The 27,923-nt window shown below is 58.1% G+C and overlaps 3 protein-coding genes across 3 annotated transcripts in view; 2 read left to right on the top strand and 1 right to left on the bottom strand.

Annotated features, from left to right (window-relative positions):
- LOC134563085 (zinc finger protein 420-like) overlaps positions 1-27,923 on the bottom strand; it is a 99,212-nt gene that overhangs the window by 22,470 nt on the left and 48,819 nt on the right. The window lies entirely within an intron of this gene.
- On the top strand, positions 1,304-26,102 carry LOC134563067 (DNA (cytosine-5)-methyltransferase 1-like). The gene is given in 23 exon segments (XM_063420834.1): positions 1,304-1,391; positions 2,682-2,724; positions 3,171-3,278; positions 4,133-4,358; positions 5,554-5,626; positions 7,275-7,365; positions 8,445-8,485; positions 8,573-8,624; positions 8,876-8,959; positions 10,195-10,304; positions 11,739-11,857; positions 11,937-12,029; positions 14,150-14,301; positions 15,591-15,778; positions 17,236-17,425; positions 18,293-18,390; positions 19,855-20,002; positions 21,112-21,227; positions 22,906-23,107; positions 24,052-24,185; positions 24,318-24,491; positions 25,876-26,014; positions 26,016-26,102. Coding segments are annotated over 23 exon segments (2,727 nt in total). The 5' UTR covers positions 1,304-1,332.
- The window catches only part of MAP2K7 (mitogen-activated protein kinase kinase 7), a 16,646-nt gene continuing 15,172 nt past the window's right edge, over positions 26,450-27,923 (top strand). The window contains 3 exon segments of the mRNA XM_063420916.1: positions 26,450-26,493; positions 27,327-27,434; positions 27,591-27,598. Of these exon segments, the coding sequence (XP_063276986.1) occupies positions 26,450-26,493; positions 27,327-27,434; positions 27,591-27,598 (160 nt within the window).

Here is a 27,923-nt window from a genome sequence, read left to right as displayed (position 1 = left end):
CTGTCCTTGGGGTCACCGGAGCAGCTCTGGGTCCCCCCAGCCCCAAAAATGTCACTTTTCACCCCAAATTTGGGGGTGGCCACAGCGAGGGGGGGAGTTCGTGTCCCCAAGGGGACAATAAAGGTGACCTGGGACACGAGGGCTCCATGGTGACAGTGGGGACACACGGGTGGCACCCAGGGGTGGCACTGGTGGCACCCAGGGGTGACAGTGGGGACACACGGGTGGCACTGGGTGTCCCTGGGGGGGGGCAGAGGTGGCACTGGTGTCACCCAGGGGTGACAATGGGGACACGTGGGTGGCACTGGTGTCACCCTGGGGGGGACGGGGACGGCCCTGGTGTCACCCAGGGGTGACAATGGGGACACGTGGGTGGCACCGGTGTCACCCTGGGGGGGACGGGGACGGCCCTGGTGTCACCCAGGGGTGACAATGGGGACACGTGGGTGGCACTGGTGTCACCCTGGGGGGGGCAGAGGTGGCCGTGGGTGTCACCAAAGGGTGACAGTGGGGACACCCCCCTATCCATAGAGTGGTACAGCCCTGTGAGAAGGTCCGTTCCCCCTCCTCGCAGTGGTGCAGTCCATTCCCCCTCCCCTCAGTGGTAAAACCCACTTCCCCCCCACGCTGCCCTACAGTGGTACGGCCCTTACAGCTCCTACCCCCGTCCACAGTGGTACCTCCCATATCCCCCCATTTCCCCTCAGTGGTACCTCCCGCCTCCCCTCAGTGGTAATTCCCGCCTCCCCCCATTTCCCCTCAATGGTCCCTCCCATGTCCCCGCAGTGGTATCTCCTGCCGCCCCCCGTCTCACCTCAATGGTGTCTCCCATTTCTCCTCAGTGGTACTTCCCGCCTCCCCTCAGTGGTCCCTCCCGCCTCCCCTCAGTGGTACTTCCCGCCTCCCCCCATTTCCCCTCAATGGTCCCTCCCGCCTCCCCTCAGTGGTACCTCCCACTCCCCCCTCACCGCTCCGCTCCCCCCCGAGACCTCCCCGTTCTCCCCCCGCCTCCGCCTCTCCCGGACCCTCCCGGTCCCTCCCGGTTCCCCCCGGTCCCCCCCGGTTCCCCCCGCTCCCCTCGCGGTCCCCTCGGTGCTGCGGGGCCCGCCCCGCCTCGCTCCGTCCCCCCCCGCGGCGGCAGCATGGTGCGCGCCGGCTCCCCCCGCGCGGTGGTCGGCGCCGCCCCGCTCCCGCCGCTCGTTTCCGCGCGAAGCCGCTCCCGGTCCCGCCGAGCCGGGCCCCGAGCGCGGCCCCGAACCGGGCCCCGAACCGGGCTCCGAACCGGGCCCCGAGCCCGCCCCGCGCCCCCCGCCCGGCCCCCGCCGCCTCCCGATGCCGGCCCGCGCCGCGCCGCTGCCGCCGGCCCCGCTGCCCGCCGAGCTGCGCCGACGGTGAGTCCCGGCCGGGAGACGGGAGTGAGGCAGCCGCTGGCGAGCCCTCAGAGCCCCTTACAGCCCCTCGCTGTGCCTTATAGCCCCTTACAGCCTCTCGCTGTGCCTTATAGTCTCTTATAGCCCTTCGCTGTGCCTTATAGCCCCTTACAGCCCCTCGCTAGCCCTCAGAGCCCTTTACAGCCCCTCGCTGTGCCTTATAGCCCCTCACAGCCCCTCACTAGCCCTCAGAGCTCCTCGCAGCCCCTTATAGCCCCTTATATCTCCTCACTACCCCTTATAGCTGTTCGCAACCCCTCACAACCCCTCGCTGTCCCCTCACTGCCCCTCACAGCCCCTCACTGTGCCTTATAGCCCCTTATAGCTGCTCACTACCCCTCAGAGCCCCTCAGAGCTCCTCACTGAATCATATGGCCCCTCACTACCCCTCAGAGCTCCTCACAGCCCCTCGCTGTCCTTTATAGCCCCTTATAGCTGCTCACTACCCCTCACAACCTCTCAATGCCCCTTATAGCCCCTTATGGCCCCTCGCTATCCCTCAGAGCTCCTCGCAGCCCCTTATAGCCCCTTATAGCTGTTCACTACCCTTCACAGCTTCTCACTGTTCCTTATAGCCCCTCACTATCTCTCAGAGCTCCACACAGCCCCTCGCTGCCCCTTATACCTGCTCACTACCCCTCAGAGCCCCTCACAGCCCCTCAGAGCTCATCACAGCCCCTCACAGCCCCTCACAGCCCCTCACAGCCCCTCACAGCCCCTCACTGCCCCTCACTGCCCCTCACTGCCCCTCACTGCCCCTCACAGCCCCTCAGCCCAAGCCCAGAGCCCCCCAGGATGGGCTGAGACCCCCAGGATGGGCTGGGAGCCCTCAGCCATGGCAGTGTCACCCCCTCAGTGTCACTGACCCCCCCAAAATGGCACTGACAGCCAAAAACCACCCTGAACCCCCCCAAACTGCCGTGACTCTTCTTGGTCCCCCCCAAAATTACCCTGACCCTCCTCAGAACTGCCCTGACCCATCTTGAGCCCCAAAAAAATCACCTTGACCCCCTAGAACTCTCAGAGGGGACAGGAGCCATCCCAGAGGGGACAGGAGCCATCCCAGAGGGGACAGGAACCATCCCAGAGGGGACAGGAGCCATCCTGGGGGTCCCAGCCCCACATCCTGGCAGGGTTAGGGACATTCCCGGGGGATGTCCCTGTCCCCCTGTCCCCTCCCCGCCTGGCATTGTCCCTTTGTCCCCTCCCTCGGTGTCCCCACCCCGGTGACCCCCGGCTCTGCCCCCGCAGGCTGCAGGACCTGGAGCGGGATGAGGAGAACCTGGGAGAGAAGGTGAGTCCGGGATGTCACCTGTGTCACCTGTGTCCCCTCAGTGTCCCCTCAGTGTCCCCTGTGTCCCCCCTGTGTCCCCCCTGTGTCCCCCCTGTGTCCCCCCTGTGTCCCCCCTGTGTCCCCCTGTGCCCTACAGTGTCCCCACACTGTCCTCTCTGTCTCTTTTGTCCCCAATGTCCCCTCCATTCTCTGTCCCCTGTGTTCTCTCTGTCCCCACCCTGTCCCCACCCTGTCCCCGATGTCCCCACGCTGTCCATGGTGTCCCCAGTGTCCCCACGCTGTCCTCAGTGTCCCCACAGTGTCCCTGATGTCCCCACCCTGTCCCCTCCATCTTTGCTGTGCCTATGGTGTCCCTGCTGTCCCCACGGTGTCCCTGCTGCCCCCACGGTGTCCCCAGTGTCCCCAGTGTGTCCCCAATGTCCCCACGGTGTCCCCAATGTCCCCAGGAGAGCGTCCAGGAGAAGCTGAGCCTCATCCACGGCTTCCTGCAGGCCGAGGTGCAGCTGCAGCTCAGCGAGCTCGAGGCGAAGCTGCGCCGCGAGGAGCTCTCCGAGGTGAGAGCCCAAACACCGGGAAAACACCAGGAAAACACGAGGAAAAATCCCGGGAAAACACTGGGAGAACACCGGGAAAAACCAGGGAAAACACTGGGAAAAACCCAGGAGAACACCGGGAAAAGCCCTGGGAAAACACTGGGAAAACCCTGGGAAAAACCCAGGGAAAACAACGGGAAAAAAATGGGAAAAATCCCGGGAAAAACCCCGGGAAAACCCAGGGAAAACAACGGGAAAAAAATGGGAAAAAACCCGGGAAAAACCCAGGGAAAACACCGGGAAAAACCCAGGGAAAACCCCAGGAAAACACTGGGGAAACGTCGGGGAAAACCCTGGGAAAACCCAGGAAAAACAACGGGAAAAAAATGGGAAAAATCCCGAGAAAAACCCAGGGAAAACCCTGGGAAAAACCCAGGGAAAACACTGGGAAAAACCCCACCCCGAGGTCCCAAAATCCCGGGGACACCCCGGGATCCCAAAATCCTGGGAACACCCCGGGGTCCCATCCTGGGATCCCAAAATCCTGGGAACACCCCGGGGTCCCATCCCGGGGTCCCAAAATCCCAGGAACATCCCGGGACCCCATCCCAGGAACACCCCGGGACCCCATCCCAGGAACACCTCGGGGTCCCCAAAATCCCGGGAACACCCCGGGGTCCCATCCTGGGATCCCAAAATCCCGGGAACACCCCGGGACCCCCAAATCCCGGGAACACCCCGGGGTCCCAAAATCCTGGGAACACCCCGGGGTCCCCAAATCCCGGGAACACCCTGGGATCCCAAAATCCCAGGGTCCCATCCTGGTGTCCCCCAAATCCCGGGCACACCCCGGGCTCACCCCTGTCCCTCCCCAGGAGCGTTACCTGGCCAAGGTGAAGGCGCTGCTGCGCCAGGAGCTGTCGGCGCAGAATGGCGGCGGCGCCGGCGGCTCCGGCAGCGACGGCGAGGACTCGGAGCGCGCCGGCGACGACGACGGCGCCGCCATGGAGCTCGGCGGGGACGCCCCGGCGCCGTCCCGCGCCGGCAGCGCCGCACGGGCGAGGAAATCCCGCCGGGGCCGCTCCAACGGAGACGCCAGAAGTAACCCGGGGGGGGTCCCGGGGGTTTTGGGGTGAAAACGGGGGGTTCTGGGCAGGGGAGAGGGGAGAGGCTCAGGGGGGTGTGGGGTGTCCTGGTTTTTCCAATTCCTGTTGGAATAACGAGCTGGGAATCTCCTCGGGAAGGGTTTTGGGGTCTCCTGGTTTTAGGGTGCCACAATTCCCATTGGGATCAAGAGCTGGGAATCTCCTTGGGAAGGGTTTTGGGGTGAAAACGGGGGGTTCTGGGGTGGGGAGGGGAGAGCCTCGGGGGGGGTGTGGGGTCTGCTGGTTTTTCCAATTCCTGTTGGAATAATGAGCTGGGAATCTGCTTGGGAAGGGTTTGGGGTCTCCTGGTTTTAGGGTGCCACAATTCCCCTTGGGATGGAGAGGAGAACCTCAGGAAGGGGTTTGGGGTGTCCTGGTTTTTCCAATTCCCATTGGAATAACGAGCTGGGATTCTCTTGGGAAGGGTTTTGGGGTCTCCTGGCCTTGGGGGTGCAACAATTCCCATTGGGATTCCCTTGGGAAGGGTTTTGGGATCTCCTGGTTTTTCCAATTCTCATTGGAATTAAGGGCTGGGATTCCCTTGGGAAGGGTTTTGGGGTGAAAACGGGGGGTTCTGGGTGGGTGGGGAGGGGAGAGCCTCAGGGGGGGTTTGGGGTCTGCTGCTTTTCCCAATTCCTGTTGGAATAATTAGCTGGGAATTTCCTTGGGAAGGGTTTGGGGATCTTCTGGTTTTAGGGTGCCACAATTCCCGTTGGGATCAAGAGCTGGGGTCCCCTCAGGGAGGTTTTGGGGTCCCCTTGGGCAGGGATTTTTGGGATCCCCTCTGGAAGGGTTTGGGAATATCCTGTGGAAGGTTTTGGGGTCCCCTCGGGCAGGGATTTTTGGGGTCCCCTCAGGAAGGTTTTGGGATCCCCTCAAAAAGGGTTTGGGGTCCCCTCTGGAAGATTTTGGGATCCCCTCGGGCAGGGATTTTTGGGGTCCCCTCGGGCAGGGATTTTTGGGGTACCCTCGGGCAGGGATTTTTGGGGTTCCCCTCGGGCAGGGATTTTTGGGGTCCCCTCTGGAAGATTTTGGGGTCCCTCGGGCAGGGATTTTCGGGGTTTCTTTGGGAAGGTTTTGGGGTCCCCTCTGGAAGGTTTTGGGGTCCCTCGGGCAGGGATTTTTGGGGTCCATCCCCCCTCTCCCCGCAGAGTCCCCGGGCAGCTCCCGCGTCACGCGCAGCTCGGGCCGGCAGCCGTCCATCCTCAGCCTCCTGTCCAAAGGGTCAGTGCGGGGTCACCCTCCTCTTCCTCACCCCCAAAATCCCACCCCGGCCCCCCAAACCCTTCCCCAGTCCCCCAAAATCCCACCCCGGCCCCCCAAACCCTTCCTCATCCCCAAACCCTTCCTTGTCCCCCAAAATCCCACCCCGGCCCCCCAAACCCTTCCCCAGCCCCCCAAATCCCTCCCCAGCCCCCCAAAATCCCACCCCAGCCCCCCAAATCCCTCCCCAGCCCCCCAAATCCCTCCCCAGCCCCCCAAAATCCCATCCCGGCCCCCCAAACCCTTCCTGGCCCCCCAAAATCTCACCCCGGCCCCCCAAACCCTTCCCCGGTCCCCCAAAAATCCAACCCTGGCCCCCCAAACCCTTCCCCAGTCCCCCAAAATCCCACCCTGGCCCCCCAAACCCTTCCCCGGCCCCCCAAATCCCTCCCCAGCCCCCCAAAATCCCACCCTGGCCCCCCAAAGCCTTCCCTGGCCCCCCAAAATCCCATCCCAGCCCCCCAAACCCTTCCCCAGCCCCCCAAACCCTTCCTCATCCCCCAAACCCTTCCTGCCCCCCAAACCCGTCCCCGGCCCCCAAATCCCTCCCCAGACCCCCAAAATCCCATCCCGGCCCCCCAAAATCTCACCCCGGCCCCCCAAACCCTTCCCCAGCCCCCCAAAATCCCACCCTGGCCCCCCCAAACCTTCCCTGGCCCCCCAAACCCTTCCTGGACCCCCAAAATCCCACCCCGGCCCCCCAAACCCTTCCCCAGCCCCCCAAACTGTTCCTGGCCCCCCAAAAATCCCACCCCCGCCCCCCAAACCCTTCTCCAGCCCCCCAAAATCCCACCCTGGCCCCCCAAACTCCCACCCCGGCCCCCAAAATCCCACCCCGGCCCCCCCAAACCCTTCTCCAGCCCCCCAAAATCCCACCCTGGCCCCCCCAAACCCTTCTGCAGCCCCCCAAAATCCCACCCCGGCCCCCCAAAATCCCACCCCAGCCCCCCAAACCCTTCCTCGGCCCCCAAATCCCTCTCCAGACCCCCAAAATCCCACCCCGGCCCCCCAAAATCCCACCCCGGCCCCCCCAAACCCTTCTCCAGCCCCCCAAAATCCCACCCCGGCCCCCCAAAATCCCACCCGGCCCCCCAAAATCCCACCCCGGCCCCCCCAAACCCTTCCCTGGCCCCCCAAAATCCCACCCCGGCCCCCAAAATCCCACCCCGGCCCCCCAAAATCCCACCCTGGCCCCCCAAAGCCTTCCCTAGCCCCCCACACCCTTCCTGGTCCCCCAGACCCTTCCCCGGCCCCCAAAAATCCCATCCCAGCCCCCCAAACCCTTCCCCGGCCCCCAAATCCCTCCCCAGACCCTCCAAATCCCACCCCAGCCCCCCAAAATCCCATCCTGGCCCCCCAAACCCTTCCCTGACCCCCCAAAATCCCACCCCGGCCCCCCAAAATTCCTCCCAGCCCCCCAAACCCTTCCTCATCCCCAAACCCTTCCCTGGCCCCCCAAAATCCCACCCCAGCCCCCCAAAATCCCACCCTGGCCCCCCAAAATCCCACCCCGGCCCCCCAAAATCCCACCCTGGCCCCCCAAACCCTTCCTCAGCCCCCCAAACCCTTCCCTGGCCCCCCAAAATCCCACCCCGGCTCCGTCCCGCAGCTCCAACAAGCGGAAGTCGGAGGAGGCCAACGGGGAGGCGAAGCCGGAGCTGATGAGCCTGGACAGGGAGGAGGAGGAGCTGGAGGACAAGGTCGGTGGTGGCACCAGGATTTTTTGGGGTGATTTCCCGGGATTTTGGTTCATTGTGACATCCCAGACCTTCCCTGACTCATTTCTGGGGTGATTTCCTGGGATTTTGGTCGGTGGTGGCTCCCCGGGACTTTCCTGGGTGGTTTTTGGGGTGATTTCCCAGGATTTTGGTTTGTTGTGACATCCCAGACCTGTCTTGGGTTATTTCTGGGGTGATTTCCCAGGATTTTGGTTCATGGTGACAGCCCAGACCTGTCTTGGGTCATTTCTGGGGTGATTTCCTGGGATTTCGGTCACTGGTGACATTCCAGACCTGTCTTGGGTCATTTTTGGGGGTGATTTCCTGGGATTTTGGTTTGTTGTGACATCCCAGACCTGCCTTGGGTCATTTCTGGGGTGATTTTCCAAGATTTTGGTTCATGGTGACACCCCAGACCTGTCTTGGGTCATTTTTGGGGTGATTTCCCGGGATTTTGGTCACTGGTGACATCCCAGACCTTTCCTGGCTCATTTCTGGGGTGATTTCTCAGGATTTTGGTCCGTGGCAACTCCCTGGAACTTTCCTGGGTTGTTTTTGGGGTGATTTCCTGGGATTTTGGTCAATGGTGACATCCCAGACCTGTCTTGGGTCATTTCTGGGGTGATTTCCCGGGATTTTGGTCACTGGTGACACCCCAGACCTTTCCCAGGTCATTTTTGGGGTGATTTCCTGGGATTTTGGTCACTGGTGACATCCCAGACCTTTCCCTGGTTGTTTTTGGGGTGATTTTCCAGGATTTTGGTCACTGGTGACATCCCAGACCTGTCTTGCGTCATTTTTGGGGTGATTTCCCAGGATTTTGGTCACTGGTGACATCCCAGACCTTTCCCAGGTCATTTTTGGGGTGATTTCCTGGGATTTTGGTCACTGGTGACATCCCAGACCTTTCCCAGGTCATTTTTGGGGTGATTTCCCAGGATTTTGGTCACTGGTGACATCAGAACTCTCCCAGGTCATTTTTGGGGTGATTTCCCAGGATTTTCACCACTCTGGGATTGAATTTTCCTTCTCCTTTTCCCATTTTTTGCCTGTTTCTCCAGGATCAAGACGAGAAAAGGATGAAAATGGAAACCAAAGACGGGTGAGGAGGAAGGGGAACGTTCCTGGTGACGGTGACAACGGTGACGTCACTGCCCCACATCCCAAAATTCCATTTTTTCCCTCCCAGGTCGGAAATCAAAGACGAAATCCCTCAGGTTAAAATCACTGCCTCTGCTAAAGTGAGTTCCTCTCATCCCAGCTTTTTTTGGGATTTATTAATTCCTTAAAACTCCTGAATTTGGGATTTTTTTGGGATGAATTGAGTGGATTTTCCTATGGGAAAACAACCCCATTTCCAACCCTTTCACCTTCCCAAATCCAAACACCCGGGGCTGGTTCTGATGGGAAAATCACGGATTTTCCTGAAATCTGGGATAATTTTGGGAATAACTTTGGAAAAGCTGATTCTGTCCCCCCCTTTCTCCCGCAGACCACCCCCCCAAAATGCCTCGACTGCCGGCAGTACCTGGACGACCCCGACCTCAAATTCTTCCAAGGAGACCCCGACGACGCCGTAAGGGCTCCGATCCCCCATTCCTCCCTGTGGTGTCACCTCCCTGCGGTGTCACCTCCCCGCGGTGTCACCTCCCCGCGGTGTCACCTCCCCGCGGTGTCACCTCCCTGCGGTGTCACCTCCCTGCGGTGTCACCTCCCTGCGGTGTCACCTCCCTGTGGTGTCACCTCCCCGCGGTGTCACTGTCACCATCCCAGGGACAGTTCTCACACGGAAAAGAGAATGGGGGTGGTGGTGGCACTTGCTCAACAAGATGGCGGTGATAGTGCCACTGTGGTGTCACCTCCCTGTGGTGTCACCTCCCTGTGGTGTCACCTCCCTGTGGTGTCACCTGCCCGCGGTGTCACCTCCCTGCGGTGTCACCTCCCCGCGGTGTCACCTCCCCGTGGTGTCACCTCCCTGCGGTGTCACCTCCCCGCGGTGTCACCTCCCTGTGCTGTCCCCTGCCCGTGGTGTCACCTGCCCATGGTGTCACCTCCCCGCGGTGTCACCTCCCTGTGCTGTCACCTGCCCGTGGTGTCACCTGCCTGCGGTGTCACCTCCCCGTGGTGTCACCTCCCCGCGGTGTCACCTCCCCGCGGTGTCACCTCCCCGCGGTGTCACCTCCCCGCGGTGTCACCTCCCCGTGGTGTCACCTCCCCGCGGTGTCACCTGCCCACGGTGTCACCTCCCCGCGGTGTCACTGTCACCATCCCAGGGACAGTTCTCACACGGAAAAGAGAATGGGGGTGGTGGTGGCACTTGCTCAACAAGATGGCGGTGACAGTGCCACTGCGGTGTCACCTGCCCGCGGTGTCACCTCCCCGCGGTGTCACCTCCCCGCGGTGTCACCTGCCCACGGTGTCACCTCCCCGCGGTGTCACTGTCACCATCCCAGGGACAGTTCTCACACGGAAAAGAGAATGGGGGTGGTGGTGGCACTTGCTCAGCAAGATGGCGGTGACAGTGCCACCGTGGTGTCACCTGCCCGCGGTGTCACCTCCCTGTGCTGTCACCTGCCCGTGGTGTCACCTGCCTGTGGTGTCATTCCCAACCCTTCCCAACCCTTCCCAACCGTCCTCAGCTGTCCCCAACTGTCCCCAACCCTCCCCAACTGTCCCCAGCTGTCCCCAACCCTTCCCAACCCTTCCCAACCCTTCCCAACCGTCCTCAGCTGTCCCCCATTCCCGAGCTCGGGAAAAGCGGGAATATCCCGAAATCCCGATTTTTTGGGGTTATTTGTTGTTTTTTCCCAGCTGGAGGAGCCCGAGATGCTGACGGACGAGCGCCTCTCCATCTTCGACGCCAACGAGGACGGATTCGAGAGCTACGAGGACCTGCCCCAGCACAAGGTCACCGCCTTCAGGTGAGCCCGGCGGGATTCCCGACGGAATTCCCGCTGGAATTCCCGATTCCCGCTGGAATTCCCGATTCCCGCTGGAATTCTGAGCCCGGGGCGGGATTCCTGTTGGAATTCCCTCTGGAATTCCCTCTGGAACTCCCTCTGGAATGATTCCCTCTGGAATTCCCTCTGGAACGATTCCCTCTGGAATTCCCTCTGGAATGATTCCCTGTGGAATTCCCTCTGGAACGATTCCCTCTGGAATTCCCGCTGGAATTCTGAGCCCGGGGCGGGATTCCTGCTGGAATTCCCTCTGGAATTCCCTCTGGAACTCCCTCTGGAACGATTCCCTCTGGAATTCCCTCTGGAACGATTCCCTCTGGAATTCCCTCCGGAGCGATTCCCTCTGGAATTCCCTCTGGAGCGATTCCCTCTGGAATTCCCTCTGGAGCGATTCCCTCTGGAATTCCCTCTGGAATTCTGAGCCCAGACGGGATTCCCGCTGGAATTCCCTCTGGAATTCTGAGCCCGGGGCGGGATTCCCGCCGGAATTCCCTCTGGAACGATTCCCTCCGGAATTCCCTCTGGAATTCTGAGCCCGGGGCGGGATTCCCGCCGGAATTCCCTCTGGAATTCCCTCTGGAACGATTCCCTCCGGAATTCCCTCTGGAATTCTGAGCCCGGGGCGGGATTCCCTCCGGAATTCCCTCTGGAATTCCCTCTGGAACGATTCCCTCCGGAATTCCCTCTGGAATTCTGAGCCCGGGTGGGATTTCCTCCGGAATTCCCTCTGGAATTCCCTCTGGAACGATTCCCTCCGGAATTCCCTCTGGAATTCTGAGCCCGGACAGGATTCCCGCTGGAATTCCCTCCGGAATTCTGAGCCCGGACGGGATTCCCTCTGGAATTCCCTCTGGAACGATTCCCTCTGGAATTCCCTCTGGAATTCCCTCCAGAATTCCCTTTGGAATTCCCTCTGGAGCGATTCCCTCCGGAATTCCCTCTGGGATTTCCTCTGGAATTCCCTCCGGAATTCCCTCTGGAATTCCCTCTGGAGCGATTCCCTCCGGAACGATTCCCTCCGGAACGATTCCCTCTGGAATTCCTGCTGGAATTCCCTCTGGAATTCCCTCCGGAATTCCCTCTGGAGCGATTCCCCCCGGAGCGATTCCCTCTGGAATTCCCTCCGGAGTGATTCCCTCTGGAATTCCCTCTGGAGCGATTCCCTCTGGAATTCCCTCCAGAATTCCCTTGGGAATTCCCTCCGGAGCGATTCCCTCCGGAATTCCCTCTGGGATTTCCTCTGGAATTCCCTCCGGAATTCCCTCTGGAATTCCCTCTGGAGCGATTCCCTCCGGAACGATTCCCTCTGGAACGATTCCCTCTGGAATTCCTGCTGGAATTCCCTCCGGAATTCCCTCCGGAGCGATTCCCACGCGTGTCCCCCCCCCTTGGCAGCGTCTACGACAAGAGGGGACACCTCTGTCCCTTCGACTCCGGCCTCATCGAGAGGAACATCGAGCTCTACTTCAGCGGCGTCGTCAAACCCATCTACGACGACAACCCCTGCCTGGACGGTGAGGAACCGCCCGCAATTCCCGGCAATTCCGGCACCCCCGGGCGGGAATTCCCGGGATTTTGGTGTTGTTTTGGCAGGGGGGGTGAGAGCCAAGAAGTTGGGGCCCATCAACGCCTGGTGGATCACCGGCTTCGACGGCGGCGAGAAGGCGCTCATCGGCTTCAGCACCGGTGAGGAGGGGCCGGGCCTTGGTTTGGGTTGGTTTGGGCTGGTTTGGGTCGGTTTGGGCTGGTTTGGCTCGGTTTGGGTCGGTTTGGGTCGGTTTGGGCTTTTTTCAGGTTTTTGGGGGGAGGGTTTCAGGGATTTTGCCTTTTTTCCCCTTTTTCCTCCTTTTTTCCCCCCTTTTCCCCCTTTTCCCCTTTTTTCCCATTTTTTCCCCTTTTCCCCCTTTTTCTCCCTTTTTTCCCACTTTTTTCCTCTTTTTCCCCATTTTCCCCCTTTTCCCCCTTTTTCCTCCTTTTTTCCCCCCTTTTTCCTCCCTTTTTTCACCTTTTTTTCCCCCTTTTTCCCCCCTTTTCCCCCTTTTCCCCTTTTTTCCCATTTTTTCCCCTTTTCCCCCTTTTTTCACCCTTTTTTTGCCCTTTCCCCCCCTTTCCCCCTTTTCCCCGTTTTTTGCCCAAAACCCGTTTTTTTCCCCAAACCCCCCATTTTTTTCCCCCAAACCCCCTTTTTTTTACCCAAAACCTCCCATTTTTCTCCCAAAACCCCGTATTTTTTCCCCAAACCCCCCATTTTTTTCCCCAAACCCCATTTTTCTTACCCAAACCCCCATGTTTTTTTCCCAAACCCACATTTTTTCCCCCAAAACTCCCTTTTCTTTCCCCAAACCCCCCATTTTTTTCCCAAAATCCCCATTTTTTCCCCCAAATCCCCCGTTTTTTTCCCAAAACCCCCGTTTTTTCCCCAAAACCCCATTTTTTTTCCCCAAAACCTTTTTGTTTTTGTATAAAACCCATTTTTTTACCCAAAACCTCCTATTTTTTTTCGCCAAACCCCATATTTTCCCCCCAAAACTCCCATTTTTTTCCCCCAAACCCCCCATTTTTTTCCCAAAATCCCCATTTTTTTCCCCAAACCCCCCATATTTTTCCCCAAAACCCCCATTTTTTTCCCCAAAACCTATTTTTTTTGTATAAAACCCATTTTTTTACCCAAAACCTCCCATTTTTTTCCCAAAACCCATTTATCTCCCCCAAACCCCATTTTTCCCCCAAACCCCCATTTTTTTCCCTCAAAACCCCATTTTTTTCCCCCAAAACCTCCATTTTTTCCCCCAAACCCCCATTTTTTCCCCCAAAACTCCCTTTTCTTTCCCCAAACCCCCCATTTTTTTCCCAAAATCCCCATTTTTTCCCCCAAATCCCCCGTTTTTTTCCCAAAACCCCCGTTTTTTCCCCAAAACCCCATTTTTTTTCCCCAAAACCTTTTTGTTTTTGTATAAAACCCATTTTTTTACCCAAAACCTCCTATTTTTTTTCGCCAAACTTCATATTTTCCCCCCAAAACTCCCATTTTTTTCCCCCAAACCCCCCATTTTTTTCCCAAAATCCCCATTTTTTTCCCCAAACCCCCCATATTTTTCCCCAAAACCCCCATTTTTTTCCCCAAAACCTATTTTTTTTGTATAAAACCCATTTTTTTACCCAAAACCTCCCATTTTTTTCCCAAAACCCATTTATCTCCCCCAAACCCCATTTTTCCCCCAAACCCCCATTTTTTTCCCTCAAAACCCCATTTTTTTCCCCCAAAACCTCCATTTTTTCCCCCAAACCCCCATTTTTTCCCCCAAAACTCCCTTTTCTTTCCCCAAACCCCCCATTTTTTTCCCAAAATCCCCATTTTTTCCCCCAAATCCCCCGTTTTTTTCCCAAAACCCTGGGTTTTTTCCCCAAAACCCCCATTTTTTTTCCCCAAAACCTATTTTTTTTGTATAAAACCCATTTTTTTACCCAAAACCTCCCATTTTTTTTCCCAAAACCCATTTATTTCCCCCAAACCCCATTTTTTCCCCCAAATCCCCCATTTTTTTCCCAAAACCCTGGGTTTTTTCCCCAAAACCCCCATTTTTTTTCCCCAAAACCCATTTTTTTTCCCCAAAACCTTTTTGTTTTTGTATAAAACCCATTTTTTTACCCAAAACCTCCAATTTTTTTTCCCCAAACCCCATATTTTCCCCCCAAAACTCCCATTTTTTTCCCCAAACCCCCATATTCTTTCCCCAACCCCCCATTTTTTTCCCAAAATCCCCATTTTTTCCCCCAAACCCCCACGATTTCCTGCCCGTCCGCAGCCTTTGCCGACTACATCCTGATGGAGCCGAGCGAGGAGTACGCGGCCACCTTCGCGCTGATGCAGGAGAAGATCTACATGAGCAAGATCGTGGTGGAGTTCCTGCAGAACAACCGGCACGTCAGCTACGAGGACCTGCTCAACAGGATCGAGGTGACAGCGCCACCGCGGTGTCACCTGTCTGCGGTGTCACCTCCCTGTGGTGTCACCTCCCTGTGGTGTCACCTGTCTGTGGTGTCATTGTCACTGTCCCGGGGACAATTCTTGCCCAGAAAAGAGAATGGGGGTGGTGGTGGTGGCACCTGCTCAATAAGATCGAGGTGACAGTGCCACCGCGGTGTCACCTGCCTGCGGTGTCATTGTCACTGTCCCGGGGACAATTCTTGCCCAGAAAAGAGAATGGGGGTGGTGGTGGTGGCACTTACTCAACAAGATGGCGGTGACAGCACTGCTGTGGTGGCACCTGTCTGTGGTGTCTCCTCCCTGTGGTGTCACTGTCACCGTCCCGGGGACAATTCTTGCGTGGCACAGACAGAATGGGGAGGGCACCTGCTCAACAAGATCGAGGTGACAGTGCCACCACGGTGTCACCTGCACGTGGTGTCACCTGCCTGCGGTGTCACCTGTCTACGGTGTCACCTGCCTATGGTGTCACCTGTCTGTGGTGTCACCTGTCTGTGGTGTCACCTGCCTGCGGTGTCACCTCCCTGCAGTGTCACCTCCCTGCGGTGTCACCTGCCCGTGGTGTCACCTGTCTGTGGTGTCTCCTGTCTGCGGTGTCATCTCCCCGTGGTGTCACCTCCCCGCGGTGTCACCTGCCCATGGTGTCACCTGCCCGCGGTGTCATTGCCAACTGTCCCCAACCCTTCCCAACTGTCCCCAACCCTCCCCAACCCTTCCCAACTGTCCCCAACTGTCCCCAACCCTCCCCAACCCATCCCCAACTGTCCCCAACTGTCCCCAACCCTCCCCAACCCATCCCCAACTGTCCCCAACTGTCCCGAATCCTTCCCAACCCTTCCAACCCTTCCCAACCCTTCCCAACCCTTCCAACCCTTCCAACCCTTCCCAACCCTTCCCAACCCTTCCCAACTCTTCCCAACCGTCCCCAACCGTCCCCAACTGTCCCCAACTGTTCCCAACCCTCTCCAACCCTTCCCAACCCTTCTCAACTGTCCCAAACTGTCCCCAACCCTTCCCAACTGTCCCCAACTGTCCCCAACCGTCCCCAACCATCCCCAACCATCCCCAACTGTCCCCAACTGTCCCCAACCGTCCCCAACCATCCCCAACCATCCCCAACTGTCCCCAACTGTCCCCAACCCTCTCCAACCCTTCCCAACCCTTCCCAACCCTTCCCAACCCTTCCCAACCGTCCCCAACCCTTCCCAACCGTCCCCAACTGTCCCCAACTGTCCCCAACCGTCCCCAATCCCCCCCAGACCACGGTGCCGCCGGCGGGGCTCAACTTCAACCGCTTCACCGAGGACTCTCTGCTGCGGCACGCGCAGTTCGTGGTGGAGCAGGTGGAGAGCTACGACGAGGCCGGCGACAGCGACGAGCCCCCGGTGCTCATCACGCCCTGCATGAGGGACCTCATCAAGCTGGCAGGCGTCACCCTGGGCAAGAGGTGAGATTTGGGGACAAAAACGCCAAAAACGGGAAAATCCGGCAAAAATCGGGGAGGGTTTGGGATCTGAGGTCTCAAACTTGGGGGAATTTGGCCAAAATTCGAATTTGGAAATCCAATTCCAAAAATTGGAATTTTTATGCCTGGAGTGAGGGAGCTCATCAAGGTCCTGGGGTCACCCTGGGCGAGAGGTGAGATTTGGGGACAAAAACGCCAAAAACGGGAAAATCCAGCAAAAATCGGGGAGGGTTTGGGCTCTGAGGTCTCAAACTTGGGGGAATTTGGCCAAAATTCGAATTTTATGCGTGGAATGAGGGAGCTCTTCAAGTTCCTGGGGTCACACTGGGTGAGAGGTGAGATTTGGGGACAAAAACGGGAAAATCCGGCAAAAATCAGGGAGGGTTTGGGATCTGAGGTCTCAAACTTGGGGGAATTTGGCCAAAATTCGAATTTGGAAATCCAATTCCAAAAATTGGAATTTTTATGCGTGGAGTGAGGGGCTCATCAAGGTCCTGGGGTCACCCTGGGTGAGAGGTGAGATTTGGGGACAAAAACGGCAAAATTGGGAAAATCCGGCAAAAATCGTGGAGGGTTTGGGCTCTGAGGTCTCAAACTTGGGGGAATTTGGCCAAAATTCGAATTTTATGCCTGGAATGAGGGAGCTCATCAAGGTCCTGGGGTCACCCTGGGCAAGAGGTGAGATTTGGGGGTAAAAACCTCAAAATCAGGAGAATTTGACCAAAATTTGGGAGGTGAGACCTCAAAAGTGAGAGAATCTGCCCAAAATTGGAATTTCATGCGTGGAATGAGGGAGCTCATCAAGTTCCTGGGGTCACACTGGGCAAGAGGTGAGATTTGGGGACAAAAACGGCAAAAACGGGAAAATCCGGCAAAAATCGGGGAGGGTTTGGGATCTGAGGTCTCAAACTTGGGGGAATTTGCCCAAAATTGGTAAAATCCTCCCAAAATCGCAAAAACCCTCCCAGAACTGGGGGAATCCTCCCAGAATTGGGAAAATCCCCTCCCAAAATTGATAAAATCCTCGCAAATCACAAAAACCCTCTCAGAACTGGGAGAATCTTCCCAAAATTGCAAAAACTCCCTCAAAACCAGGAAGAACCTCCTGAAACTGGGAGAAGTCTTCCCCAAAAGCAGAAAAACTCTCCCAGAACTGGGAGAATCCTCCCAAAATTGGTAAAATCCTCCCAAAATTGGTAAAATCCTCCCAAAATTGGTAAAATCCTCCCAAAATTGGTAAAATCCTCCCAAAACCCCAAAAACTCCTCCCAAAATCCCAAAATCCCCTCCCAAAACTGGACAAACCCAAACCCGGTGCTGCTCCATCGAGGGAAGGACGCCGGGTGGGGTCCCCAAAATCCCCCCACACCCCCTGGGGACCCCGCCCGGCACCCATGGGTGTCCCCGGCGCGTCCCTGAGCGCTGTCCCCGCGTCGCAGGCGCGCCGTGCGGCGCCAGGCCATCCGGCACCCCACGCGCATCGACAAGGACAAGGGTCCCACCAAGGCCACCACCACCAAGCTGGTGTACCTCATCTTCGACACCTTCTTCTCGGAGCAGATCGAGAAGGACGAGCGCGAGGACGACAAGGAGAACGCCACCAAACGCCGGCGCTGCGGCGTCTGCGAGGTGAGCGAGGGGCGCCGGCGCCTGCCGGGGACGCCGTTCTGGGGTGGGGATGGGGTTGGGTTGGTTTGTCTTGGAGGACCCTTCCAACCTTGGTCAATGCCATGGGTTGGGTTGGGTTGGGTTGAGTTGGGTTGGGTTTGGTTGGGTTGGGTTGAGTTGGGTTGGGTTGGGTTTGGTTGGGTTGGGTTGGTTGGGTTGAGTTGGGTTGAGTTGGGTTGGGTTGAGTTGGGTTGAGTTGGGTTGGGTTGGGTTTGGTTGGGTTGGGTTGAGTTGGGTTGGGTTGGTTGGGTTGGGTTGAGTTGGGTTGGGTTGGGTTTGGTTGGGTTGGGTTGGTTGGGTTGAGTTGGGTTGAGTTGGGTTGGGTTTGGTTGGGTTGGGTTGAGTTGGGTTGAGTTAGGTTTGGTTGGGTTGGGTTGAGTTGGGTTGGGTTGGTTGGGTTGAGTTGGGTTGGGTTGAGTTGGGTTGGGTTGGGTTGAGTTGGGTTGAGTTGGGTTGGGTTGAGTTGGGTTGAGTTGGGTTAGGTTTGATTGGATTGAGTTGGGTTGGGTTGAGTTGGGTTGGGTTGAGTTGGGTTGAGTTGGGTTGGGTTGAGTTGGGTTGAGTTGGGTTGGGTTGAGTTGGGTTGGGTTGGGTTTGGTTGGGTTGGGTTGGGTTGGGTTGGTTGGGCTTGAAGGACTCTTCCAATTTTGGTCAACATCAATGTCATGGGTTGGGTTGGTTGGTCTTGGAGAACTCTTCCAACCTTGGTCAACGTCGATGCCATGCGTGGTGTCCCCTGGTGTCCCCAGGGGTGTTCCCGTTGTCCTCGGTGTCCCCGGGGCCATTCCCGGTGTCCCCGGTGTCACCGGTGTCCCCGTGCCGTGCCAGGTGTGCCAGCAGCCCGAGTGTGGCAAGTGCAAGGCGTGCCAGAACATGGTCAAGTTCGGGGGCAGCGGCCGCAGCAAGCAGGCGTGTCTGCAGAGGAGGTGGGTGGCCTGTCCCCAATGTCCCTGTCCCCAATGTCCCTGTCCCCAAACCCCGCTGTCCCCAAACCCTGCTGTCCCTGTCTCTGTCCCCAAGCCCTGTCGCCATCCCCAAAATCCCTGTCCCCAAACCCCAGTCCCCATCCCTGTCCCCATTCCCAAACCTCATGTCCCCAAACTTCATTGTCCCCAAACCCTGTTGTCCCCAAACCCTGTTGTCCCCAAACCCCCTGTTCCCTTCTGTGTCCCTGTCCCCAAACCTGCTGTCCTCGTCCCTGTGCCCCCTGAGCCCCCGGTGACACCGGCAGTGACATCCCCGGTGCCCCCGGTGGTGTCCCCGGCGGTGACGCCCCCGGCGGCGCAGCAGGTGTCCCAACCTGGCGGTGACACCTGCGGTGACACCCTCGTGTGTGGCAGGTGTCCCAATCTGGCAGGGACACCCGCGGTGACACCCCCGGTGGTGACACCTGCGGTGACACCCCCAGTGCCCCCCCAGTGACACCCCTGGTCCCCACCCGTTGGTGGCAGGTGTCCCAACCTGGCGGTGACACCCATGGTGACACACCTGGTGTCCCCCCGTGTGTGGCAGGTGTCCCAACCTGGCGGTGACACCCATGGTGACACACCTGGTGGTGACACCCCTGTTGGTGGCAGGTGTCCCAACCTGGTGGTGCACGAGGCGGTGACACACCTGGTGACACCCATGGTGACACACCTGGTGACACCCCTGGTGGTGACACCCCCAGTGTCCCCCCGTGTGTGGCAGGTGTCCCAACGTGGCGGTGACACCCGCAGTGGTGACACCCGCGGTGACACACCTGGTGACACCCCCTGTTGGTGGCAGGTGTCCCAACCTGGTGGTGACACCTGCGGTGACACACCTGGTGTCCCCCCGTTGGTGGCAGGTGTCCCAACCTGGCGGTGCGCGAGGCGGTCACACCCCCGGTGGTGACACACCTGGTGACACCCATGGTGACACACCTGGTGTCCCCCTGTGTGTGGCAGGTGTCCCAACCTGGCGGTGACACCTGCAGTGACACCCCTGGTGGTGACACCGCCGGTGTCCCCCTGTGTGTGGCAGGTGTCCCAACCTGGCGGTGACACCTGCAGTGACACCCCTGGTGGTGACACACCTGGTGTCCCCTGTGTGTGGCAGGTGTCCCAACCTGGCGGTGACACCTGCAGTGACACCCCTGGTGGTGACACACCTGGTGTCCCCTGTGTGTGGCAGGTGTCCCAACCTGGCGGTGACACCTGCAGTGACACCCCTGGTGGTGACACCCATGGTGACACACCCGGTGTCCCCCTGTGTGTGGCAGGTGTCCCAACCTGGCGGTGACACACCTAGTGACACCCATGGTGACACCCATGGTGACACCCCCGGTGGTGACACCCTTGGTGACACACCTGGTGACACACCTGGTGACACACCTGGTGACACCCGCGGTGTCCCCCTGTGTGTGGCAGGTGTCCCAACCTGGCGGTGCGCGAGGCAGACGAGGACGAGGAGGTCGATGACAACATCCCCGAGATGCCCTCGCCGCGGAAGATGCTGCAGGGCCGCAAGAAGAAACAGAACAAGAGCCGCATCTGCTGGGTGGGGGAACCTGTCAAGGTGAGACACCTGGGCAGGGGAGGGGACAGGGGAGGGGACAGGGCAGGTGAGGGGACAGGGCAGGGGAGGGGACAGGGCAGGTGAGACACCTGGGCAGGGGAGGGGACAGGGCAGGTGAGGGGACCTGGGTGGGGGAGCCCGTCAAGGTGAGACACCTGCACAGGTGAGGGGACAGGGCAGGTGAGGGGACAGGGCAGGTGAGACACCTGCACAGGTGAGGGGACAGGGCAGGTGAGACACCTGCACAGGTGAGGGGACAGGGCAGGTGAGGGGACAGGGCAGGTGAGGGGACAGGGTGGGGGAGCCTGTCAAGGTGAGACACCTGGACAGGTGAGGGGACCTGGCAGGGGAGGGCACCTGGGCAAGGGAGGGGACAGGGTGGGCCAGCCCGTCAAGGTGAGACACCTGGGACAGGTGAGGGGACAGGGCAGGGGAGGGGACAGGGCAGGGGAGGGGACAGGGCAGGTGAGGGGACCTGGGTGGGGGAGCCCGTCAAGGTGAGACACCTGCACAGGGGAGGGGACAGGGTGGGGGAACCTGTCAAGGTGAGACACCTGCACAGGTGAGACACCTGCGCAGGTGAGGGGACAGGGCAGGTGAGACACCTGGGCAGGGGAGGGGACCTGGCAGGTGAGGGGACATATCCAGGTGAGGGTACCTGGGTGGGCCAGCCCATCAAGGTGAGACACCTGCGCAAGGGAGGGGACATATCCAGGTGAGGGGACCTGGCAGGTGAGGGGAGCTGGGCAAGTGAGGGGACCTGGAAAGGGGGGGACACCTGTGCAGGTGAGGGGACCTCGAAAGGGGAGGGGACACGTCCAGGTGAGAGAACGTCCAGGTGATGGGACATGTCTAGGTGAGGAGACATGTTCAGGTGAGGCACCTGTTCAGGTGAGGGGAACAGGTGAGAGGACCTGGCAGGTAGAGGGAGACCATCAGGTGAGGGGTCCTTGAAAGGGGAGGGGACCTGCCCAGGTGAGGCCCCACCCAGGTGAGGCCCTGCCCAGGTGAGGCCCCGCCCAGGTGAGGCCCTGCCCAGGTGAGGCCCTGCCCAGGTGAGGCCCCGCCCAGGTGAGGCCGGAACCTGTAACGGCGCCGCGCCCCGGCAGAGCGACGGCAAGAAGGATTATTACCAACGCGTGAGCATCGACTCCGAGACGCTGGAGGTGGGAGACTGCGTGTCCGTGAGCCCCGACGACCCCACCAAGCCCCTCTACCTGGCCAGGTGAGTCCTCCATTCTCCCATGGCCTTGGGGACACGGGGATGTCCCCACCAAGCCCCTCTACCTGGCCAGGTGTGTCCCCCGTGTTCCCACTGGGGTGGGGACACAGGGACATCCCCACCAAGCCCCTCTACCTGGTCAGGTGAGTCCCCATTCTCCTGTGCAAGCCCCTCTACCTGGCCAGGTGAGCCCTCTGTGTTCCCACAGAGGTGGGGACATAGGGACATCCCCACCGTGACCCTCTACCTGGCCAGGTGAGTCCTCTGTGTTCCCACTGGGGTGGGGACACAGGGACGTCCCCACCTGGACCCTCCACCTGGCCAGGTGAGTCCTCCATTCTCCCATGGGTTGGGGACATGGGGATGTCCCCACCAAGCCCCTCTACCTGGCCAGGTGAGTCCCCCGTGTTCCCACTGGGGTGGGGACACAGGGATGTCCCCACCTGGACCCTCCACCTGGCCAGGTGAGTCCTCCATTCTCCCATGGGTTGGGGACATGGGGATGTCCCCACCAAGCCCCTCTACCCTGGCCAGGTGAGTCCCCCGTGGTCCCACTGGGGTGGGGACACAGGGACGTCCCCACCTGGATCCTCTACCTGGCCAGGTGGGTTCTCCATTCTCCCATGGCCTTGGGGACATGAGGATGTCCCCAATGACCCCACCCAGCCAGGTGTGTCCTACCTGTCCTTGGGGACACAGGGATGTCCCCACTGTGACCCTCCACCCAGCCAGGTGTGTCCTATCTGTCCTTGGGGACACAGGGATGTCCCCACTGTGACCCTCCACCCAGCCAGGTGTGTCCTACCTGCCCTTGGGGACACGGGGACATCACCAATGGTCCCACCCAGCCAGGTGTGATCTCCCCATCCTTGGGGACACCCCCATGTCCCCAATGACCCCACCCAGCCAGGCGTGTCCTACCTGTGACCTTGGGGACATGGGGACATCCCCAGTGACCTCACCCAGCCAGGTGTGTCCTACCTGTCCCTGGGGACGTTGGGGACGTCCCCCAATGGTCCTACCTTGTCCCTGGGGACACAGGGATGTCCGCAATGACCCCACCCAGCCAGGTGTGTCCTACCTGTCCTTGGGGACACCCCCATGTCCCCAATGGTCCCACCCAGCCAGGTGTGTCCTACCTGTCCTTGGGGACACGGGGACATCACCAATGACCCCACCCAGCCAGGTGTAATCTCCCCTGTCCCTGGGGACATGGGGGTGTCCCCAATGACCCCACCCAGCTAGGTGGCTTCTCCCTGTGCCCTTGGGGACAGAGGGACATCCCCAATGGTCCCACCAAGCCAGGTGTGATCTCCCCATCCTTGGGGGACACAGGGATGTCCCCACTGTGACCCTCCACCTGGCCAGGTGGGTTCTCCCCTGTCCCTGTGCCCTGGGGACATGGGGATGTCCCCTCTGTGACCCTCTTCCTGGCCAGGTGGGTTCTCCCTTCTCCCTGTGGCCTTGGGGACACGGGGACGTCCCCGATGACCCCACCCAGCCAGGTGTGTCCTACCTGCCCTTGGAGACACAGGGACATCCCCAATGACACCACCCAGCCAGATGTGATCTCCCATGGCCTTGGGGACATGGGGATGTCCCCCAATGACCCCACCCAGCCAGGTGTGTCCCACCTGTCCCTAGGGACACGGGGACACCCCCTGCCGCCGTGTCCCCGCAGGGTGACGGCCATGTGGGAGGACAGCGGTGGCCCCATGTTCCACGCTCACTGGTTCTGCCCGGGCTCGGACACGGTCCTGGGGGCCACCTCGGACCCTCTGGAGCTGTTCCTGGTGGACGAGTGCGAGGACATGCAGCTGTCCTACATCCACGGCAAGGTCAACGTCATCTACAAGGCGCCCTCGGACAACTGGGCCATGGAGGTGCGTCAGGCGCCGGCGCCGCCGCGGGCTCTGACCGACGCCGATCGGCGCCAATCGGCGTCACCACCGGCTCCGGCACCGGCTCCGGCTCTACGGCGCCACTTGGTGGCACCGCCGGCTCTGGTTGGCACCGCTCGGTGTCACCGCTGGCTCTGGTTGGCGCTGCTTGGTGCTGCCACAGACTCCGGTTGGTGCCAATTGGCATCACCACCAGCTCCGGTTGGTGCCAATTGGTGTCACCGCTGCTCCGGTTGGTGCCGATTGGCATCACCACCGGCTCCGGTTGGTGCAAATTGGTGTCGCTGCCGGCTCCAGTTGGCGCCGATTGCGTCACTGCCGGCTCCGTTTGGTGCCGATCGGCGCCGCCGCTGTCTCCGGTTGGTGCCGATCAGCGTCACCGCCGGCTCCGGTTGGCGCCACTCGGCGTCACTGCCAGATGTGGTTGGCGCCGCTTGGTGTCACTTCCAGCTCCGGTTGTGCCGATTGGCGTCACCACCGGCTCCGGTTGGTGCCGATTGGCGTCTCCGCCGGCTCTGGTTGACATCGATCGGTGTCACTGCCGGCTCCGGCCAGCACCGATCGGCGTCACCACCGGCTCCAGTTGGTGCTGATCGGTGTCACTGCCGGCTCCGGTTGGTGCCGATTGGCGTCACCGCTGGCTCTGGTTGGCGTCGATTGGCATCACCACCGGCTCCGGTTGGTGCAAATCGGTGTCGCTGCAGGCTCCGGTTGGCATCGATTGGCATCCCCGCCAGCTCCAGTTGGTGCCACTTGGCGTCACCGCCGGCTCTGGTTGGCATCGATCGGTGTTGCCACCGGCTCCGGTTGGCACCACTCGGCGCTGGCTCCGGTTGGCGCCGATTGGCGTCACCACCGGCTCTGGCTCCATGGCGCCAATCGGCGTCACCGGCTCCAGCCCCACGGTGCCGTTGCCGTCCCTTCAGGGCGGGCTGGACACCGAGATCAAGATGGTGGAGGACGACGGCAGGACCTACTTCTACCAGATGTGGTACGACCAGGAGTACGCGCGCTTCGAGAGCCCGCCCGGCGCGCGCCCCACCGACGACAACAAGTACAAGTCAGTCCCTTTTGGGCGGAAAAAACGCCAAATTTTGGCGTTTTGGCAATTTTTTTTGGGCGGAAAAACGCCAAATTTGGCGTCCCCCACTCGTTTTTTCGGCTGGGACGAACCTGACGGCGTTTCCGGCAGGTTCTGCATGAGCTGCGCGCGCCTGGACGAGGTGAGGCACAAGGAGATCCCCAAGGTGGCCGAGCCGCTGGAGGAGGCCGACGGCAAAATGTTCTACGGGGTGGCCACCAAAAACGGCGTCCAGTACCGCGTGGGCGACGGCGTTTACCTGCTGCCCGACGCCTTCTCCTTCAGGTGAGCCTCACCTGCGCACTGGGGGCTGGGGGAGAGCTGGCATTGCAAATGGAGCTCTGGAGTCCCGAATTGCCGGAGTTTCGGCAAAAAAATTCACCAGATTTTGGTCTGGAGTCCCGAATTTCCAGAATTTTGCATAAAAATGCACCAGAGTCCTGAATTTCCGGAGTTTCGGCATAAAATTCACCAGATTTTGGTTTGGAGTCCTGAATTTTCAGCATAAAAATTCACCAGATTTTGGTTTGGAGTCCCGAATTTCCGGCATAAAAATTCACCAGATTTTGGTCTGGAGTCCCAAATTTCCGGCATAAAATTCACCAGATTTGGTTTGGAGTCCCAAATTTCCGGCATAAAAATTCACCAGATTTTGGTTTGGAGTCCCAAATTTCCGGCATAAAAATTCACCAGATTTTGGTTTGGAGTCCCAAATTTCTGGAGTTTTGGCAAAAAAATGCACCAGATTTTGGAGTCCCGAATTTCTGGAATTTTGGCATAAAAATTCACCAGATTTTGGTTTGGAGTCCGAATTTCCGGCATAAAAATTCACCAGATTTTGGTTTGGAGTCCGAATTTCTGGCATAAAATTTCACCAGATTTTGGTTTGGAGTCCCGAATTTCCGGAATTTTTGGCATAAAAATTCACCAGATTTTGGAGTCCCGAATTTCTGGAGTTTCAGCATAAAAATTCACCAAATTTTGGTTCGGAGTCCCGAATTGGAATTAGAACCAATTAAGTTTGGAAAACCCCTCCAACCCCAACTCTTGACCCAACTCTTGGCCAATAAATTGAAATTAGAACCAATTAATTTTGGAAAACCCCTCCAATTCCAACTCTTGACCCAACTTTTGTTGAATAAATTGAAATTACGGAATTATAGAACCAATTTAGATTGGAAAACCCCTCCAACCCCAACTCTTGACCCAATTTCAGGTGAATAAATTGAAATTATGTCACCGTAGAACCAATTAAGATTGGAAAACCCCTCCAATTCCCAATCTTGACCCAACTTTTGGTGGATAAATTGGAATTAGAACCAATTAAGACTGGAAAACTCCTCCAAATCCAACTCTTGACCCAATTTCTGTTGAATAAATTGAAATTTTGGAGTCCTAGAACCAATTAAGATCGGGAAACTCCTCCAACTCCAACTCTTAACCCAACTTTTGTTGAATAAATTGAAATTATGGAATCCCAGAACCAATTAAGTTTGGAAACCCCTCCAACCCCAACTCTTGACCCAACTTTTGGCCAATAAATTGAAATTAGAACCAATTAAGACTGGACAACCCCTCCAACCCCAACTCCTCACCCAACTCTTAACCCCACAAACTCTCAAACCCCCCAAAACCCCATTTCCCCCCCAAATTTTGGGCGTTTTCCCAGCCTGAAGCCGGCCAGCCCCGCCAAGCGGCCGCGGAAGGAGGCGGTGGACGAGGAGCTGCACCCCGAGCACTACCGGAAATCCTCGGAATACATCAAGGGCAGCAACCTGGACGCGCCCGAGCCCTTCCGCGTGGGCCGCTGTGCGCAGCATCTTCTGCAGCCTGCGCGGCAACGGCAAAGCCAACGAGGCCGACATCAGGATGGTGGTCAACAAGTTCTACAGGTGAAAAAAAATTGGGGATTCTTTGAGGGGTTGAGTTGTACAGGTGCTTCCAGGAGATCAAAATTTGCAGTTTTTTTGGAGGTTTAAGTTCTACAGGTGACTCCAGGAGATCAAATTTGAGGGATTTTTGGGGGCTCATGTTTTACAAGTGCTCCAAATTTGGGATTTTTGGAGAGTCAAGTTCTACAGGTGACTCAAGGAGAAAAATTTGGGGTTTTTTTGGAGATTCAAGTTCTACAGGTGACTCAAGGAGGTCCAAATTTGGGGGGGTTTGGGCAGAGAAAGTTCTACAGGTGACTCCAGGAGGAAAATTTGGGGTTTTTTTGGGGTGAAAGTTCTGTAGGTGACTCCATGAGATCAAAATTTGGGGATTTTTGGAGGTTCAAGTTCTACAGGTGACTCAAGGAGATCAAAATTTGGGATTTTTTTGGGGGGTCAGGTTCTACAGGTGACTCCAGGAGGTCCAAATTTGGGATTTTTTGGAGGTTCAAGTTCTACAGGTGACTCAAGGAGGTTCAAATTTGGCGGTTTTTGGGGGGGTCAGGTTGTACAGGTGCCTCTGGGAGGTCCAAATTTGGGGGGGTTTGGGCAGAGAAAGTTCTACAGGTGACTCCAGGAGCTCCAAATTCGGGGGATTTTTGGAGGTTCAAGTTCTACAGGTGACTCAAGGAGCTCCAAATTGGGGATTTTTTGGGGCTCAAGTTCTACAGGAGCTCCAAATTCAGGAGTTTTTGGAGAGTCAGGTTCTACAGGTGCTTCAGGAGATCAAAATTTGGGATTTTTTGGAGTTTCAAGTTCTACAGGTGACTCCAGGAGCTCCAAATTTGTGATTTTTTGGGGGGGTCAGGTTCTACAGGTGACTCAAGGAGATCAAATTCAGGTTTTTTTTGGAGGTTCAAGTTCTGTAGGTGACTCCAGGAGATCCAAATTTGGGATTTTTTGGGGGGGTCAGGTTCTACAGGTGACTCAAGGAGATCAAATTCAGGTTTTTTTGGAGGTTCAAGTTCTGTAGGTGACTCCAGGAGGAAAATTCAGGGAGTTTTGGGATCAAATTTGGGGTTTTTTTGGGGCTCAAGTTCTACAGGAGCTCCAATTTTGGCTTTTTTGGAGGTGAAAGTTTTATAGGTGACTCCAGGAGCTCCAAATTTGGGATTTTTTGGAGGTTCAAGTTGTACAGGTGACTCAAAGAGGTTCAAATTTGGGGTTTTTGGGGGCTCAGGCTGTGCAGGGCCCGGGCCTTCCGCGTGGGCCGCGTGCGCAGCATCTTCTGCAGCCTGCGCGGCAACGGCAAAGCCAACGAGGCCGACATCAGGATGGTGGTCAACAAGTTCTACAGGTGACTCCAGCAGGAAAATTTGGGGCGTTTTGGGGGGTAGGTGCCTCCAGGAGCTCCAAATTTTGGATTTTTTTGGGGGTCAGGTTCTACAGGTGACTCCAGGAGGTCCAAATTTGGCTTTTTTGGGATGAAATTTGGGCTTTTTTGGGGCTCAAGTTCTACAGGTGCTCCAAATTTGGGGATTTTTGGAGGTTCAAGTTCTACAGGTGACTCAAGGAGGTCCAAATTTGGGGCGTTTTGGGATCAAATTTGGGCTTTTTTGGGGGGTCAGGTTCTACAGGTGACTCAAGGAGAAAAATTTGGGATTTTTTGGAGCTCAAGTTCTACAGGTGCCTCCAGGAGCTCCAAATTTGGGATTTTTGGAGGATCAGGTTCTACAGGTGACTCCAGGAGATGAAATTTGGAGAGGAAAGTTCTACAGGTGACTCCAGGAGATCAAATTCGGGGATTTTTTGGGGTTGTGAAAGTTCTACAGGTGACTCAAGGAGC

This window comes from Prinia subflava, chromosome 33 (assembly GCF_021018805.1).
Source record: "Prinia subflava isolate CZ2003 ecotype Zambia chromosome 33, Cam_Psub_1.2, whole genome shotgun sequence".
Classification (NCBI taxonomy): domain Eukaryota; kingdom Metazoa; phylum Chordata; class Aves; order Passeriformes; family Cisticolidae; genus Prinia; species Prinia subflava.
This window is presented reverse-complemented; position numbering and strand designations above follow the sequence as displayed.